The sequence below is a fragment of the Channa argus genome, chromosome 10 (assembly GCF_033026475.1).
Source record: "Channa argus isolate prfri chromosome 10, Channa argus male v1.0, whole genome shotgun sequence".
In the NCBI taxonomy this organism is placed as follows: Eukaryota; Metazoa; Chordata; class Actinopteri; order Anabantiformes; family Channidae; genus Channa; species Channa argus.
The window spans coordinates 20,196,061-20,210,535 of NC_090206.1; the positions used below are offsets into that span (position 1 = coordinate 20,196,061).

The following is a 14,475-nucleotide window of genomic DNA, read 5'->3' on the forward strand; positions in this document are numbered from 1 at the left end:
TTAGCAAAGATCTACATTTTAAACACAGTACTTTTACTGCTTAAGGTAAAATAAGCAGCAAAAACTACTGTAATAGTTAAACTTGTGCTAACTGTTACGGAATAGTTGAAGAATAGGTACCTGTAGCATTATCACAGACTGGTTATACTAGAAACCATTATTTAAAATATAGAAATAAAAACACATGTACAATGCTTTTTGCATTTTATTTAACAATCAAATGTTTAGGTCTCACAATGACCAATGTCTCCGTCATAGTGAACAGGAAAGCCTTTTTCACATTTGATTATAACTCTCTTTTTCAAAGACTTACCACGATATCGACATTTAGGATACCTGGCTTTTACGTTTTGGATGTTACAGACAATAATGTGAAAGGGTTTAAGGCTTTTGGTCTTGTTCCCATATGGTTGTCCTTCATGCAAACAGATAGATCTGACTTTTTTGGTCTCAGCTAGGATGAAGGTATTAGTCTCTTTACACTCATTGCTGTCGGTTTTGGTGATTTTTCTTTTTCGTAGCACATTGTCGCACCCCTTGGCAGTCATTTGCCTGTCGATATGCTGGGTTATAAACTTCTTGTAGCGAGCTTTGATGCTTGCATCTTGAGAGATCACAGTAGCAGGGAGAATCACCAACAGCAAGCACAGAAAGGGGATCTTCATCATTTCCTGGTAAAGGAAGGGCACAGGAGATGAAGCGTACAGTCTGGGCTGTGACGTCTGCTGAAAACTGCAGCCAGAATACTGATTCACACACTGTAATCAAGTACAACTATCACTGAGACAAATGGCTGTTTGTTTTTTATGTATATTGCTAATAATTCATCTATGATTTGACCACTAGTACTTTGATCAAAGATTAAATCTATCAGAGCAGAGAAAGCTACAGAGTGAGTAAAAGCAAATCATAATGTTCCTGTATAAATACTTACAAACTTAGAAGAGCAAATAAAAATGGATGCAAAACTTCTAAAAAGTAGAATTATAATAATTTTTCTTCCAATATATCTGGAAAAAAAAAAAAGTAAAAATTGCATTATTTTGCATTTTGTTTTACCTGCAACAGAAACAAAGTTGTTCACACAGGAATTAACACAGGATGGCATAACAAATTTACTTACCTGTTGTACAGCCGATGCTTGGCGAGACGGAAGCCTCTGCAAACTGCGACAGTCTGATAGCCCCCCACCTCATGTACAACATTAAAGCATACATGACCACATGACACCTCAAGCATCACTCTCACTCTGTCCGCATATGCAATTGGTGAGCAACCTTGCTGCTACAACCACTGCTTTCAGTAAACTAAACTCCCTCCAACACTCCTGCTGCTCCTTTGTCAATGACTGTTCAAGAGAATTTTCACAATATTTGTTGAATAGTTCTGATTTTATTTGTTAATTTCTTTTTTAAATTTAGCATCATCTTTGCACCATTGCCAGTGGTGTTTTGTGATACTGAGTGAAAGGAGGCTTCGACAGCATATCTCCACATTCAGTTAAATTATGATGCATGACGCTTCACTCAAAGTTATTCAACCCCACTGAAAATAATGTGTATTGGCAACATTCAGCTGATTGCAATGAACAAGACAAACAAGAACACTTTAAATAGCTTCACACAAATAATGTCCTAAGTGGTTCCTCTCAACACAAAATGCATAAGAGCACACTTTTGCAAATCAGGCATTGTCTCAAGCACACCGGGTGCAGCTAGTCAAGAGCTTTATTAGTTGTAGCAGGTGTATTTGATATAGAACACATCAAACCCAAACTGACTAGGGGCTTGTTGAGTGTCAGACATGGCTGAAAACCAGATTTCTCAGGAGGCAGGGGGAGAAAGACCTAAGAGTGACTTTGTGTCAAGACACTTGGGTTTTAGTTTGCACAGTAGGTGCAAACTAATTGTGTAAGGTTTTCATACTGAGCTCCAATAGGTATACCACTTCTGACCCAAAAGCGTTGAAGTAATAAATGAGCCACAGACGTTTGAGGTTTCTGTTCTGTGGAGCTATGAAACAAAACTGGAATTTTCCGGCCTATTGATCAGCGGTATGTTTGCATAAAGAGGAATAAAGCATACGCCCAAAAGAAGACAGTGAAGCATCGTGGTGGTCTGATAATGCTCTAGGGCTGCATTGCTTTCTCTGACATGGGAAATCTGCAGCATGTTGAAGGCAAAATGGATTTATTCAAGACTGAAGCACAATGCATTGTGGTCTTATGCATTCAGGTCTTATGCTAGTGCTGGTGAAAGTTGTGTATTATAGCTTTCAGCAACAACTAACAGTTCTGTGCTCCACCAATTTAGGTAATTTTTGTAATGAAACTACAATCCAAATGCTAGAAAATTGCTGTTCAAGATGAATTGATTGGTAATTAAAAAGAAAATAAACTCTAAAATATTAGATACTTTAAACTGCATATTAATAAAAATTTAATAATCCTTGAAGCCAATTCAGTCTCCATTCTGTTTTCATGATTTTAATACGCTTACATAATTTAGACATAACTTCATTCAGTGAGCTCTGGCTCCTGAAATTCACACTGCAGCCTGCCAGAGTGCCGCTCTGTCTGCTTCAGCATTTAAGTGTTAGCAAGGTCCCACTTTTCTAGAATGTTGGAGGTATATGCAAAAACGTGCAGCTTCTAGTATTACAACAAGTACAAAACTAATCAGTGAGGCTCATTGAAACAAGATACTCAGTGTAACAATACTCTAGAACAGTGGTTACATCTGTTTTAACAGACATGAAAAGCAGCGTCAAATTTAGTTCAAAACAAATAAACTTACACAGGTTGTTAATTTTGCAAAAAAGAAATTATATTATCTAGATTTACTTCAACTATGTTGCTGCACTGAAAGTAAAGGGGCTGAATAATTTTGCATGCCCAAGTTTTCAGTTTTTTATTTGTTAAAAAATTTTGAAATATCCAATAACTTTCGTTCCACTTCATGATTGTGTCCCACTTGTTGTAGATTCTTCACAAAAAATTACAGTTTTATATCTTTATGTTTGAAGCCTGAAATGTGCCAAAAGGTCACAAAGTTCAAGGGGGCCGAATACTCTCACAAGGCACTGTATGTGTTTATGTGTGTGGAGGTGGGTGGTTGGGATGGTGGGGGCATTGGGGGAAGGTCAACTCAAAGCCTCACGTACGATGCCAGCAAGGTCAGGGTTAGCCCTGTTCAGATGAACATTTCAGTGGCCTATTGTTTTTTGAAAAAAAGAGAGACATTATTGTCAGCAGAAATAATAACACATGTAAAACATAGTGGCAGATTCCCATTGTCTGAAGCAACCTCACCTTAGAAACTCTCCATGATTTCAGTGTGGGGTCAGCGCCAACATGATGTGGGAAACTGTGTTTCTTTTACAGCATGTTGGAGCTGTGCATCTAAAAAACAAAAAAGCAAAACGAACAAAGCAACGTTGTTAAGTTGTTACACTTTGGTGTCCCGCCTGGTTTCATGTGTGTTGTTGGGGGTCAGTTAGGTTGTAAATGACTGGAAATGCCTCAGGAGTGATGACAGAACCATACTGTAAGTGTTTGAAAAGTGGTGTCGTAGGCCACCTCCTCTGTTGAGAGGGGGCCGTGTGAGCCAGACACGAATCAATTCCTTAATGCCTCTTTCGATCCACTGCTCTTTCCTGTCCACAATACAGACATTGCCGTCCTCAAAGGAGTTGACACTTGTCCTTCACATGCAGATGGACTGAGTGTTGCACTTTCTGGTTTTGTGTCGGACAACTTCTGAAGTGGTTGTTTATTTTTTCCAGTGTGCAAAACTGTACATTCCTCCGTGCATTAGACTGCATTCAAGATCTAAGCAACTTTATTGATCCCGTGGGGAAATTGTGTTGCCTTGTTACTGCTGCTCCCCACGCAAAAAGTAGAGAAAAGTAGAACATATGCTACATTGCTCTGCTTATGTCTGGGTGTTTTGTCCTAAGGGTGGAACAGTTTCTGCCTCAGTGGATTTGACTAAGGCCCAGTTGGGGTAGCCGCTGCTTTTGATTGCTTCTTATGTTCCTTCTCCTTTGCTTCTACCCTTGTTGGCACACTCTCACCCTGGTGGCATAGGGTTCTTATTGCTCCCAGTTGGTGCGAGTCAAAGTGTAAATATTGATCCATGTCTGTGGGTTTGCTTTATACTTGAATGTTGAGACTTCTGTCTTTTTCTATATGTACTGCACAGGCCAGACAGTTTCCTGTGACATGCTCGTGTGAAATTGCTGTTTTTTCCCCCACTGCATGCACGTGTTTTCTGAAAAGTTCCACCTCCTGTTTTGTGAATGTTTCCACCAACTTCTTTTAATATGAACCAGGTTGGCCACAATTGGGGACAGAGGTAAACACATGTCATATCCATGTTTCTGTCTGTAAAAACCTTTGTTTAAATTGAAATACAGTAGGCACCAGTCAGGCAGAGGTCAAGTAGGACACATGTATGGTCTGAGTTGAGGTTGGTTCTATTGGACAATGCGTTGTGTTGTAGTAGCTCTTCCATCATGGGTCTTGACTGCCTAAGTGGTTTGGATGCATGTGAAGTGATGTGACACTGGCTCCAGTTTGAGTTATTGGATGTTGTTGACAGTCCTCTGAGTCTTGTGAAACTAAACACATTAAATGCATGGCATATTTACCTTTTGTTTTTATAATAAGGAATGATGCTGGCAATATTCATATGTACAAAATACAAAAACAAATACATTCTCACAATATTTGTACTATGTACCTTAAAGATCTTTTATCACTTCCATGTTGTTATTTAGTTTTTACTACAACACTTAAATTTGTGTAACCCATAAGACATGTCATAGTAAGCATGCTTACTGTTTTTTCTTCTTTTTTATTTTGTTTTTAAATAATAAACATAATAATAATTCTAAACTACATAGTCTGAAATGTGGGTGGAAACAAATGATGCTGGTGATCAAGAACAACATTTGTATTCTCTTTTTGGTCTGACCGTTGATTCAGACGCATTTAACATCCCTGCCTGACAATGGCAAGCCCTGTTCATTTTACAAATCACTTAAATACGTTTAGCAATAAAATGTTTTTGAAAAGGCTAAGAAGCAGTAGATAATGCCAAGATCAAACTAAATTCCATAAAAGACAAGGAAGAAGGCAGCTTGTACTTAAGTCTATGAAGGGCTACAAAATCATTTCCAAGCCTCTAAAATTCCAAAGACCCATAGTGAGCTCTACTATTTCCAAACGAAATATTATTTGTTTTTTACACAGGTTGTCCCAGAGTTAGGATAAACTTTGTTTGGATATCAGCAACCATGAAGTATGAAGTATATATATGAGAACCTGCATTTAAACATGTCGGCCAAACAAAAAAAAAAAAAACAGCTATTGTATACAATAAGGACAATCTGCAGGCACAGAGTGAAAAACATTGTGATATAAGCTTTTGCCAATGCTGTGATGACATATTACATCAGTGCCACATTATTTAATGTCAGTGATGCTTATGTAGCTCAAGATTAACATGGCTAATTTACAGGTTACCTGCCACGATGATCTAACAAAATGAGTCTTTAAGCTGCAACACTACAACACATGAACTTATGTTCTACTGTGAGGTTTGGATAATTTTAGTCCCAAATTATCATGCAGCACGACTCCAACGAGTGATTTTGAGACCCGTGTTCAATACAGGCCCAGGCCCCACTTTTTCCCCGCGCAACACTGCATCACTTTGGCAGAGACACCATGTAGTGGTAGCCCCTGCATCCCCCTTTTAAATTAATTAATGAGGTCCGCAGAGTTAAAGTCTGTCTGAATCTCACCTTATATGACATTAGAAGTGTGAAACAGTAATAATTGCGATTCTATAGCTTGGTTAATTAGATTTTTTAACAAGCTGTCAAAATATCAGTCCAGCATGCTGCAATTATCTACACACCATCTTTAGAAACAAATGATAATTTGGGGCAATGTATCATTTCACTTGGTTAACAAAGTAAGATCCTGGTGAGACTTGAGTTCACAACCAAAGGAAAATATGCACATGCATAGCTAGACATGATAAACATTTTTTTTGTATATTTTCTAAAGAAAAAAACCAAACAAATTACAAAACTCAGTCTGTTACATGTCTAGTTTAGATTCTGAATACCAAGACCACCACATTTGAGTTTACATTAAAACAGGATATACACACTATATGTTGTATACTCCAAATAAATACAAAATACTGAACAGCCCCTTAGATCAAACCATTTAAAAACCGAAAATCCCACAGGCCACTAGCAGCAGACCTAAAGTGCTGTTACTGCAGCACCAACACGATGCAATGTGACCTGTGCAGTAGCAACAGCTACACAGACGGAGTTAAACAAACCGTGAAAACCGCAAGAAACGTTTAGCCATCAACAAAACACAGCAAGAAAACACAAGTATGTGACTCACGATATTTGACACTGAAGCATCCGGTTTTTCGCACGTCCCACCGTTGCTGTGGCGACCATTTTGTTTGATGGGGTAATGGCAGCTAAAAAACTGGTTAGCGTTAACATTTGGGGGAAATAGGTGAACTACAGCTATCCGGGTTGTTTCACGGCATTTGGTGCAAAAATGTCGTTGTTGGTTGATAGTCGTTTGAGCTAATTGTTGTAGTTGAAGTTCACGCGCTTCATTTGGCTGTCTTCTTCTTCTTCTTCTTCTTCTTCTTCTATTTCTTCTTCTTCTTCTTCTGGGCTTTCTTGACTGCCGGCATCCCAACTGTTATATTGCTACTATCTTCAAAATTCATTCTCTACCCCCCAAGTTCCATTTTCCTTATATTCTATTGGTCGCTCCATTTCTTCCTCGGTGGTGGCCCACCTGATCGTCCTTAAGGGTGCAATATCACATTTGGCCACACTGTAGCAAGGACTAGCCAAATCAACTGAATCCTAGGGAGGCGCTGTTTCACTTTATTCAGGGAGTATAAAAGAAAGTGTAGGACAAGGCTAAGCAGTGCAACAAGAAACATCCGTTTAGGTGAAAAACATCTAATTTTTAATGATAGTGGTGGCTTTTTTTAGTCAGTGATTCATGGGCCAATTCTAGTTAATGTATGCAAACCCAAATGTGTAGTAATTTAACATGAACTATTTAATAATCATATCCATTTAAAATGTTATTGCTCTTATCATGTACATTACTGAAAGATCAAAGCATAAAACTATGACTACAATTAACTAATAAGTATTAATAATGGATAAGTATTTGTCAGATAAATTGTTTTGACGTTTGATTCCTTGTTCTTTATACGCATTTCAGGAAATGTCTTGAATTCATTACTGTAAGACAAAACTCTGAATCTGTAACTTTAACTGTCTTTGGACTGTGTGGAAACCCACACAAGCAAGAGAAGAGTATTAAACATAAAACTCCACACAGAAAGGTCACAGGTGGATTCAAACTGGACTTTCTAGCTGCGGGGGAGTGCCAATCACTCCACCACTGGAATGCACCAAATTAATTATGTGGGAGATTAGGATTCGTAGAAAAAAAACGACCAGACAAGTAAAATTAGTGTGGTTTCAATGGTAGTTTAATTTTAACATTCAACATAAGTATCAATTATCATCACTCACATATTCATGTCTTGGAATTGACTGACTTTACAGTTACTTTTATTGCGAATAACTAATAACTGAGGTGTTTTATTCTGTTCACAATGAAAAAAAAAGAACCTTTAGGAAAAGAGGTGGAAAGAGAAATAGATTTGGTTTGAAAACTGGAATAGAAACAAATAAGGAGAAGGATGAGATGGTGAATGGATTAAGACAACGGATAGGTAGGGAAAAGTATGTAGAAAAGGAGGAGGTGGAGCAGGTAGAAGTAGCAAAAGGTGTGCAAATCTGTGATACTGAAAGAAATGAATAATACTGATATGTCAAAAATAGCAGAGCTGTAAATTAACTGTGACCTGTTGTAAACAAAGCAACAATCTAAAGTAAACAATACAGTAGTAGTTACATTATAGTCTTTCACTAAGGTTTTAATTGTGTTAGTCATTTATGGGCAGTTAATATAAACCTACTGATGTTGATGTTGGCGTTTCCGTCGTGCACAAGTCTGTCATATGAAAAAGTTACAGAAGCTTCTTCTCTGTAGCAGGCAGATAAGTCATTAATATGGAGGATTTCTGTGATCACACTGAATCACTCTTTTTGGTCTATATTGCAAGTCACTTATTTGAACTCAATGTTTAGATTTCAATCATTAACAAATGGTAAAAAAAAAAAAAATCCCCTTAAATAAAATGCGTGATTGTTTTTTGAAATACACACTCCATGGAAATATTGATTTTACCAAATGCCACTCAAAACTTGTCAATGTTCACCATAAAAATCAGAAATGCATTAAATCATGTAAAAACATTATACATTGAATGCATGGTACATGTTTTTCATAACAAATAAATCACACCAAAAAGATTGTGGCATGGTTAAGGCTTCTATTGATTTGGACCAATTTCTTTCAACTGCTTTGGGATATCTATGCATTTCAAAGTTCTGCCCACATGATCAGGTAAAACTGATATTTACTGTAAGAAGGCCACCTTATAATTTGATGATAGTGTCCAGGAGACATGTGTCAACTGCCACATACAACACAATAATGCATACATGTACAGTTTGTCAATCCAAAATGATCATTCAGTAGCAGCTGTTGACAGTATTGCAGAAACATATTTGAATTGAGATGTAAGTACGCCAAGGCACTTTAACATGTATGATTAAACAATTTAATTTATATTGACCTTCATTAAGGCAAATACAACTGACTTTGGCATAATGGTTTTATTCAAAATGGCTTTAGTTAAAAAACCATCTAAAGAGCAACTTAGAAGAAAATATGCTGCTTGAACGTTTCATATATCACTTGAAATATTCAATCACATTAAAACACTGCTTTAAAAAGACTTTCTTTGCTATATAATGGTTGGTTTATTTAAACATGGCCTCCACATCTTATGACTCATCAGTCATTGCCATGACAGCTGTCTTAAAGCTGAGCTTGACATTTTAAATTTCAGCAAGTATAGACGCAGCCTGATGCTGAACTTACAGCATTATTTCACTAATGTTGATTGAAATGGGAAATCTGAATTATGTATAATCAATTGCAAATGTCTTTTAAGATTCTCATGTCAAACCTCATGTGGCTCCATGTCCTGTGTGCAACAGCAAACTACAGAGTAACACAACATTAGAACAAACTGTTAAATCATCTCTGTGTAGAGTCTCTTCATTTTCTCAAGAACTCACGTGAGAGTGATGTCCGTTACACAGTGAAGCAGGTTAACTCGGCACACACAGTTTCCGTTTTGCCTCCGAGAGAGGGGGCAACAAAAGACCGCCACCTTATCCTTATTGTGGAATCAACAGGGCTCTTCCCTTTCAGTCCTCTCCTCTCAGTGTCCACAGCCTCACATTAACATCATGCAAATACACTTAGAAAATATACAATTCATTGGGTTAGAGTATACATTTATATAGAATTATATATATAAATTCATATAATTTTAAGGAATGTTAATCTATTTTGTGGTGCACTCTTTCTTCTTACAAGGTACAAAATAACACTTTTATACTATGTAACACATTATATAATCAACATATTAAAAACAACTCATCAGTCCTTTAATCATCTCTTAGCAAAAAAATCCATAACAAAAATAAGTTCTATGTTTTTTCTCACTTATATCTTACAATATATTTTCTCTCTGTCAAAACACACACACATGTCCCATTTTTACTTGTGTTTTCTCTTGGCAGCTCATTGGTAGCGGTCAAACGGAGTGTGGAAAAAAAAAATCACATAAAGATGATGCTCATCAACGTGGAAACATCTCAGAGCGACAGCCTCAATGGTGTGTTGAATTCACAAAATGGCAGCGGTGGGTGTTGCAAAGCAAACAAACTGACTGCGGTGCTGTTACAATGGGCACTTGGAGCATCCACATTCCAGGGCGGTTTCTATCTCCTCTGAGTACGAGGTGGCGTCAGAGCAGCGGAAGGAAACCTTCCTCCTCCTGGTCTTGGTGACGCCGCAGCAAACGCCGGGTGGCGCGGCCGCCTGGCAGGATCGGGGGCAATCCATGCGGGGAATCTTGCTGGTGGACGTGCACGTTCTCGTCGGATGGTGACGCTTTAGCTGCTCCCTCACCATCTCTCCTTGACATGTAAACTCTGAGCAAGAAAGACATTTGAGACATATGTGTTGATAAAATCCCTCTTGATTTCCATAATTTTACACTTTTTCCATATTACCTGTGTCACAGGTAGTTCCGGTATAGCCGGGTTGACAGTGGCATACTGGTTCTCCTTCCTCTGACACTCGACAATCCCCGTGCCCACAGCGATGCCCCCGGCAGGCCAGAGGTTCCTGCTGTCGATTACAGTACTGACCTTGGTAGCCGTTGCTACATTGGCAACTATACGAATGACCCTTTGGCACACACAGACCATGAACACATCTGGAGCAAGAATAAGAACAGAGGAAAGACAGACCCACATAATTTGGACGTCAATAAGTATATGTCATATATGTCAAATAGTCAGTAAATCAATCAGTAACTGCTCCAAAGGTTTGACAAGCTTCACAAAGACACTTGGCATCATTTAATGCCTTAGTTGCGTAAATGTGCACCACCAGTGGCAACTACTTCAGAAGAATCAGCATTCATCTTTCTGAACATTGACGTACAAATATTTCGGCCCATTCTCTGCTCTCCCTGCCTACCTGCTGTTCTGACAGGGGTTCGATGCGGTCGTCTGATCACACAGGGCCCCGCTGCGTCCTGGAGGACAGTCACACGTTACCCCTGTTTCGCCACCCTCCCGACAGGCACCCTGAGCGCACACACTGCATGAATGACACCCTGGGAGAATGCCATTGCCCTGGTGAGAGACCAAAGGGAGGAAACACTGTCAGAAAACGCTGAGCTGATAGAAAAGAACAGAATGGGGGAGTGTGACACACATTTCAATGTTGCATAAAAGGACCATTGTAAATATAGTGTGTATATCTGCTGCTATCAGCTGCATTATTGTAGGATTTTTTGTAGACAGTGCTGTTAACTTATTGATTTGTTAATATGGTTTTGAAAACTGCTGTACTGCTCTTAAAAGACTACAGTAGTGCCTTTGTTGGGGGGAGTTAAGCCTTCCCCCATGTAATCACCTTGCCCTCGACACCTTGTGGTGGTCCTCCTGTGGCTCTGTAGTTCAGGTCTTGAGGTTCCCCGTTGATTCGGACATTGTGAATGCAGCCATTAAAAGCCTGAAGGGAACGGTCAGGGCCAGGACGCAGACCTGAGGCCACTATCTGAGATGGTACACCTGAGTAATGAAGAAAAACAACAGGAAGATATGGAAAAGATGGGATGAAAGAAGTGAACAACAGAAAAGAGGGTTGCTAGTTAAATACACTTTTCTGGACTCTGGTTTCATTATTGGTTGATTCTCACACTAAAAGAGAATGTCCCAACAGAACAGTAAATAACCATATGTCTTTCATTATTGCACAATGAAATGATGTTTTTTTCAGCACGTGAGCTGACTGTTCTGAGGGGCGTGCCAGAAACTGTTCTACGCGTCTTCGCCACAACCTTTGCTGGGATGTACTACTGTGAGCATGTAGTCGAATGAACTGCATTTATATGCACCCATTCTTGGCAACCACTAAAAGGCAGTAAAGGACAGATGATGGTAGCTTGTGCACGTTGAGTGTGTGTGTGGTTGGGGGGGGTTGCTTACCTCCTATGTAAAGTTGGGTGTTGTGGTCGACGAATGGCTGGCGGGCTAGCTTGCCCAGGCTCTTGGGGGCACCGTTATCCACCACCAGGCTCAGCGAACGGTTCTGAATCAACAGCTCTACTGTGTGGAAAAGGCCGTCACTCACAGACTCCACGCTGTTACAAACACACAGACACGCACACACACACGGAAAAAAAAGTAAGGAGAGATTTTCAGTAAGGTTTCTATTATGATGAATTACAGCTGAATTCTACACCAGACAGGAGAATGAAGGAGCGAAAAATATGATAGAGCAACTGAAAATGCCAGACACAAAACAGACTCCAAACATTTTCAAGTCAAACATTGTTTTTCTCTTTGTTTCGTTTGCAAATCGACCAAACTAAATGAAAACAAAATTAGGGAAATCTGTGCTGAAACATTATTCTCAGACACAGACTGATTACATCCTCAATGTAGTGTTCTTTTGGAAGAGATTAAAACGGTCCCTTGATTTGGCCAACGTGGGGGTTGAGGCCCAGAATCCCAAGCGGCACAGGGCCTTGGTTACTGATGGGCTTAAATAACGGGGTGAAACAAAATGTATGCAATTTCACGGTGGCCAAACAAACCAGTACTAATATAACCAAGAATAAAGACTTGTTGCTAGAGCTCTGATATTATTGAAGAAGATACATGTTTCCACTGAAGAGGAGCCTACAATGAACCAGGATCATGACCCCTCACACCACGTCTGACCCAGGGAAGAAATTGTGTGTGTTTGTGTGTAACAGTGTGTGTCTGAGATTCCCCACTAAGTGGTTTTTGCTGGAGGGACGACAGACAGCTATAGAGACAGTGGTTTGGCACAGTGGAAATAGGGAGAGCGAGCGAGAGTGAGAGGCAGAACAGGAAAGAGAGGTGCATGACGGGGTGGTAAAGTTGACTGTGCCTCCGTTCACCCAAGTTCTTCCTTTCCCCGAACTCGGAGAAAACAAGGAGAACATCAAAAACACGAAAGAACAAGTGAAGCCACTCTTTCCGTTGGTGGTCTGCTCCAGACTCCCACAGCTTGAAATCAAGACAATATATCCCTTTGTCTGCCTGCTCTCATTGGCCGGATAACTAACGAGCCTCAAGTCAGCTTTTACTGACAGCTGTTTATAGAGCATTCAGATTACAGTGATGTTACATTACCGACCACGGCTGTAAGTTGTGGAGGTGGGCCAATGGGACTTTCACAGAAAATGCTGAGCAAACAAAAGGAGAAAAACATGGAACAGAGCAGATGTAATAACACTGGAAGAAGAGGAACGAGTAGAAAATAATAGCAAAGAGATGGAGCAAAAGAACAATAAGCAGAAAAAAAAACATAATATAGAAGAGTGAGAAATCAGGTTTTTGCCAACTGTGCATAAGTCCTTATTTTTTTTTACAACGTACACTAAAACATTGAAATAGCCTCTACAAAGAATCGACTATTATATAAGTTATTGATGTGATATGGATGATTGTTCAATTTGTCCTACACTGTGTTTTTCCTTTATTAACTGAGAATGTTAATCTGATGTTTGCATTCATGGTTTACCGAGACAGACAAAGCCATTTATGCACGCCGTGCGTTTCTCTTCTGGACATTGGTGTAGTCCAGCATAAAGCTTGTGGTTTCTACATTAAGTGCTCAGAATTCACTGTAGACCCAACACAGACACATACATGGTTTCCATTAGGAGCCATGTAATTTAATAATGGGCTTAAACAGGCCTGTTGCAACCAAGCAAAATGATGGTCTGCTAGTCTGAAAGATTAGCTTCCTACTTCACCACCCTCTTCTCCTTATGTAGCTTTGTGCTCTCTTGTTTCCCTTTTCCTTCGTTTCTATATACAGTCTCTCACATCCATCTCTTCTGTGCCTTTTCCTTCATTTCCTCTGCAGTATTTCCTGGTATACGCTCATCTTTTTATCTCTCTGCTCTGCTCTCCTTATATTCTCTAACACTGTTTGCTATTTACATACGCTCGTTTTTTCTCTTCTCCACCATCTCCACGGTCATCCAAAAAGCTCTTTATCCGCTTTTAAGTTTGCTCAAGTGTCTGGAAAGTTAAATCATACAAGCAGCTCACACGGTGCAAGACAGTAGGCATCACACACTCATTCTGACACACCTCTCACACACACATGCAGTATAAATATATAATGCTGAACCTGCAGTGTCGCCAAAGCTCCACTTGGTGGCAGTAGATGACTAATAGTGTGTCCAATACTGACCTACCTCCCCTGCAGGAGGCCAGTGTGTGTGTGTGTGTGTGTGTGTGTGTGTGTGTGTGTTTGTACAAATCAGCCTTCATCAGTGTTTTGACAAGTGGATGTTTTCCAGAACCTGAATGAGACCTGTGTGTTTCTAAGTAAAATCAAAAATATATAAATATCAATGCATTTCAACTTTGTAGTGAAAATCCATACAATATCTGTGACTGTGTGCATTTCAGGTCCCTTGAAGTCGGCTGTGCCCTGCAAATTACTACAATGCCGCCCATTATGAAATTCAATCAAAACAAACACACAGCATATTACAACAGCCTCTCTCTCCTACTTTCATTGTCTTCATCCAAACTCACAAGTGACACCAATTTCCTGCCACTCCACAATCAAAAAATCCAAAACGAGCACCCCACCCACCCACCCACCCACGCACAAATAAAAAAATGAATTTCCTAAGC

General features: G+C 39.5%; 1 protein-coding gene and 1 long non-coding RNA gene across 5 annotated transcripts in view; both read right to left on the bottom strand.

The window, feature by feature from the left end:
* Window positions 1-1,236: 1,236 nt before the first annotated feature.
* Window positions 1,237-6,811, bottom strand: LOC137134621 (uncharacterized). The gene is made up of 3 exons (XR_010915449.1): window positions 6,431-6,811; window positions 3,311-3,400; window positions 1,237-3,212 (listed from the first exon to the last, which is right to left on the bottom strand). It is a non-coding gene; the product is annotated as an uncharacterized lncRNA (long non-coding RNA).
* Window positions 6,812-7,537: 726 nt separating this feature from the next.
* The window catches only part of slit3 (slit homolog 3 (Drosophila)), a 222,756-nt gene continuing 215,818 nt past the window's right edge, over window positions 7,538-14,475 (bottom strand). For all 4 annotated transcript variants that reach the window (XM_067518823.1, XM_067518822.1, XM_067518824.1 and 1 more), the window contains 5 exons: window positions 11,776-11,930; window positions 11,201-11,358; window positions 10,760-10,917; window positions 10,288-10,493; window positions 7,538-10,206 (listed from right to left, as the gene is read on the bottom strand). In XM_067518823.1, the coding sequence (XP_067374924.1) occupies window positions 9,953-10,206; window positions 10,288-10,493; window positions 10,760-10,917; window positions 11,201-11,358; window positions 11,776-11,930 (931 nt within the window). In that variant the 3' untranslated portion in view covers window positions 7,538-9,952. The remainder of the gene's footprint in view (window positions 10,207-10,287; window positions 10,494-10,759; window positions 10,918-11,200; window positions 11,359-11,775; window positions 11,931-14,475) is intronic.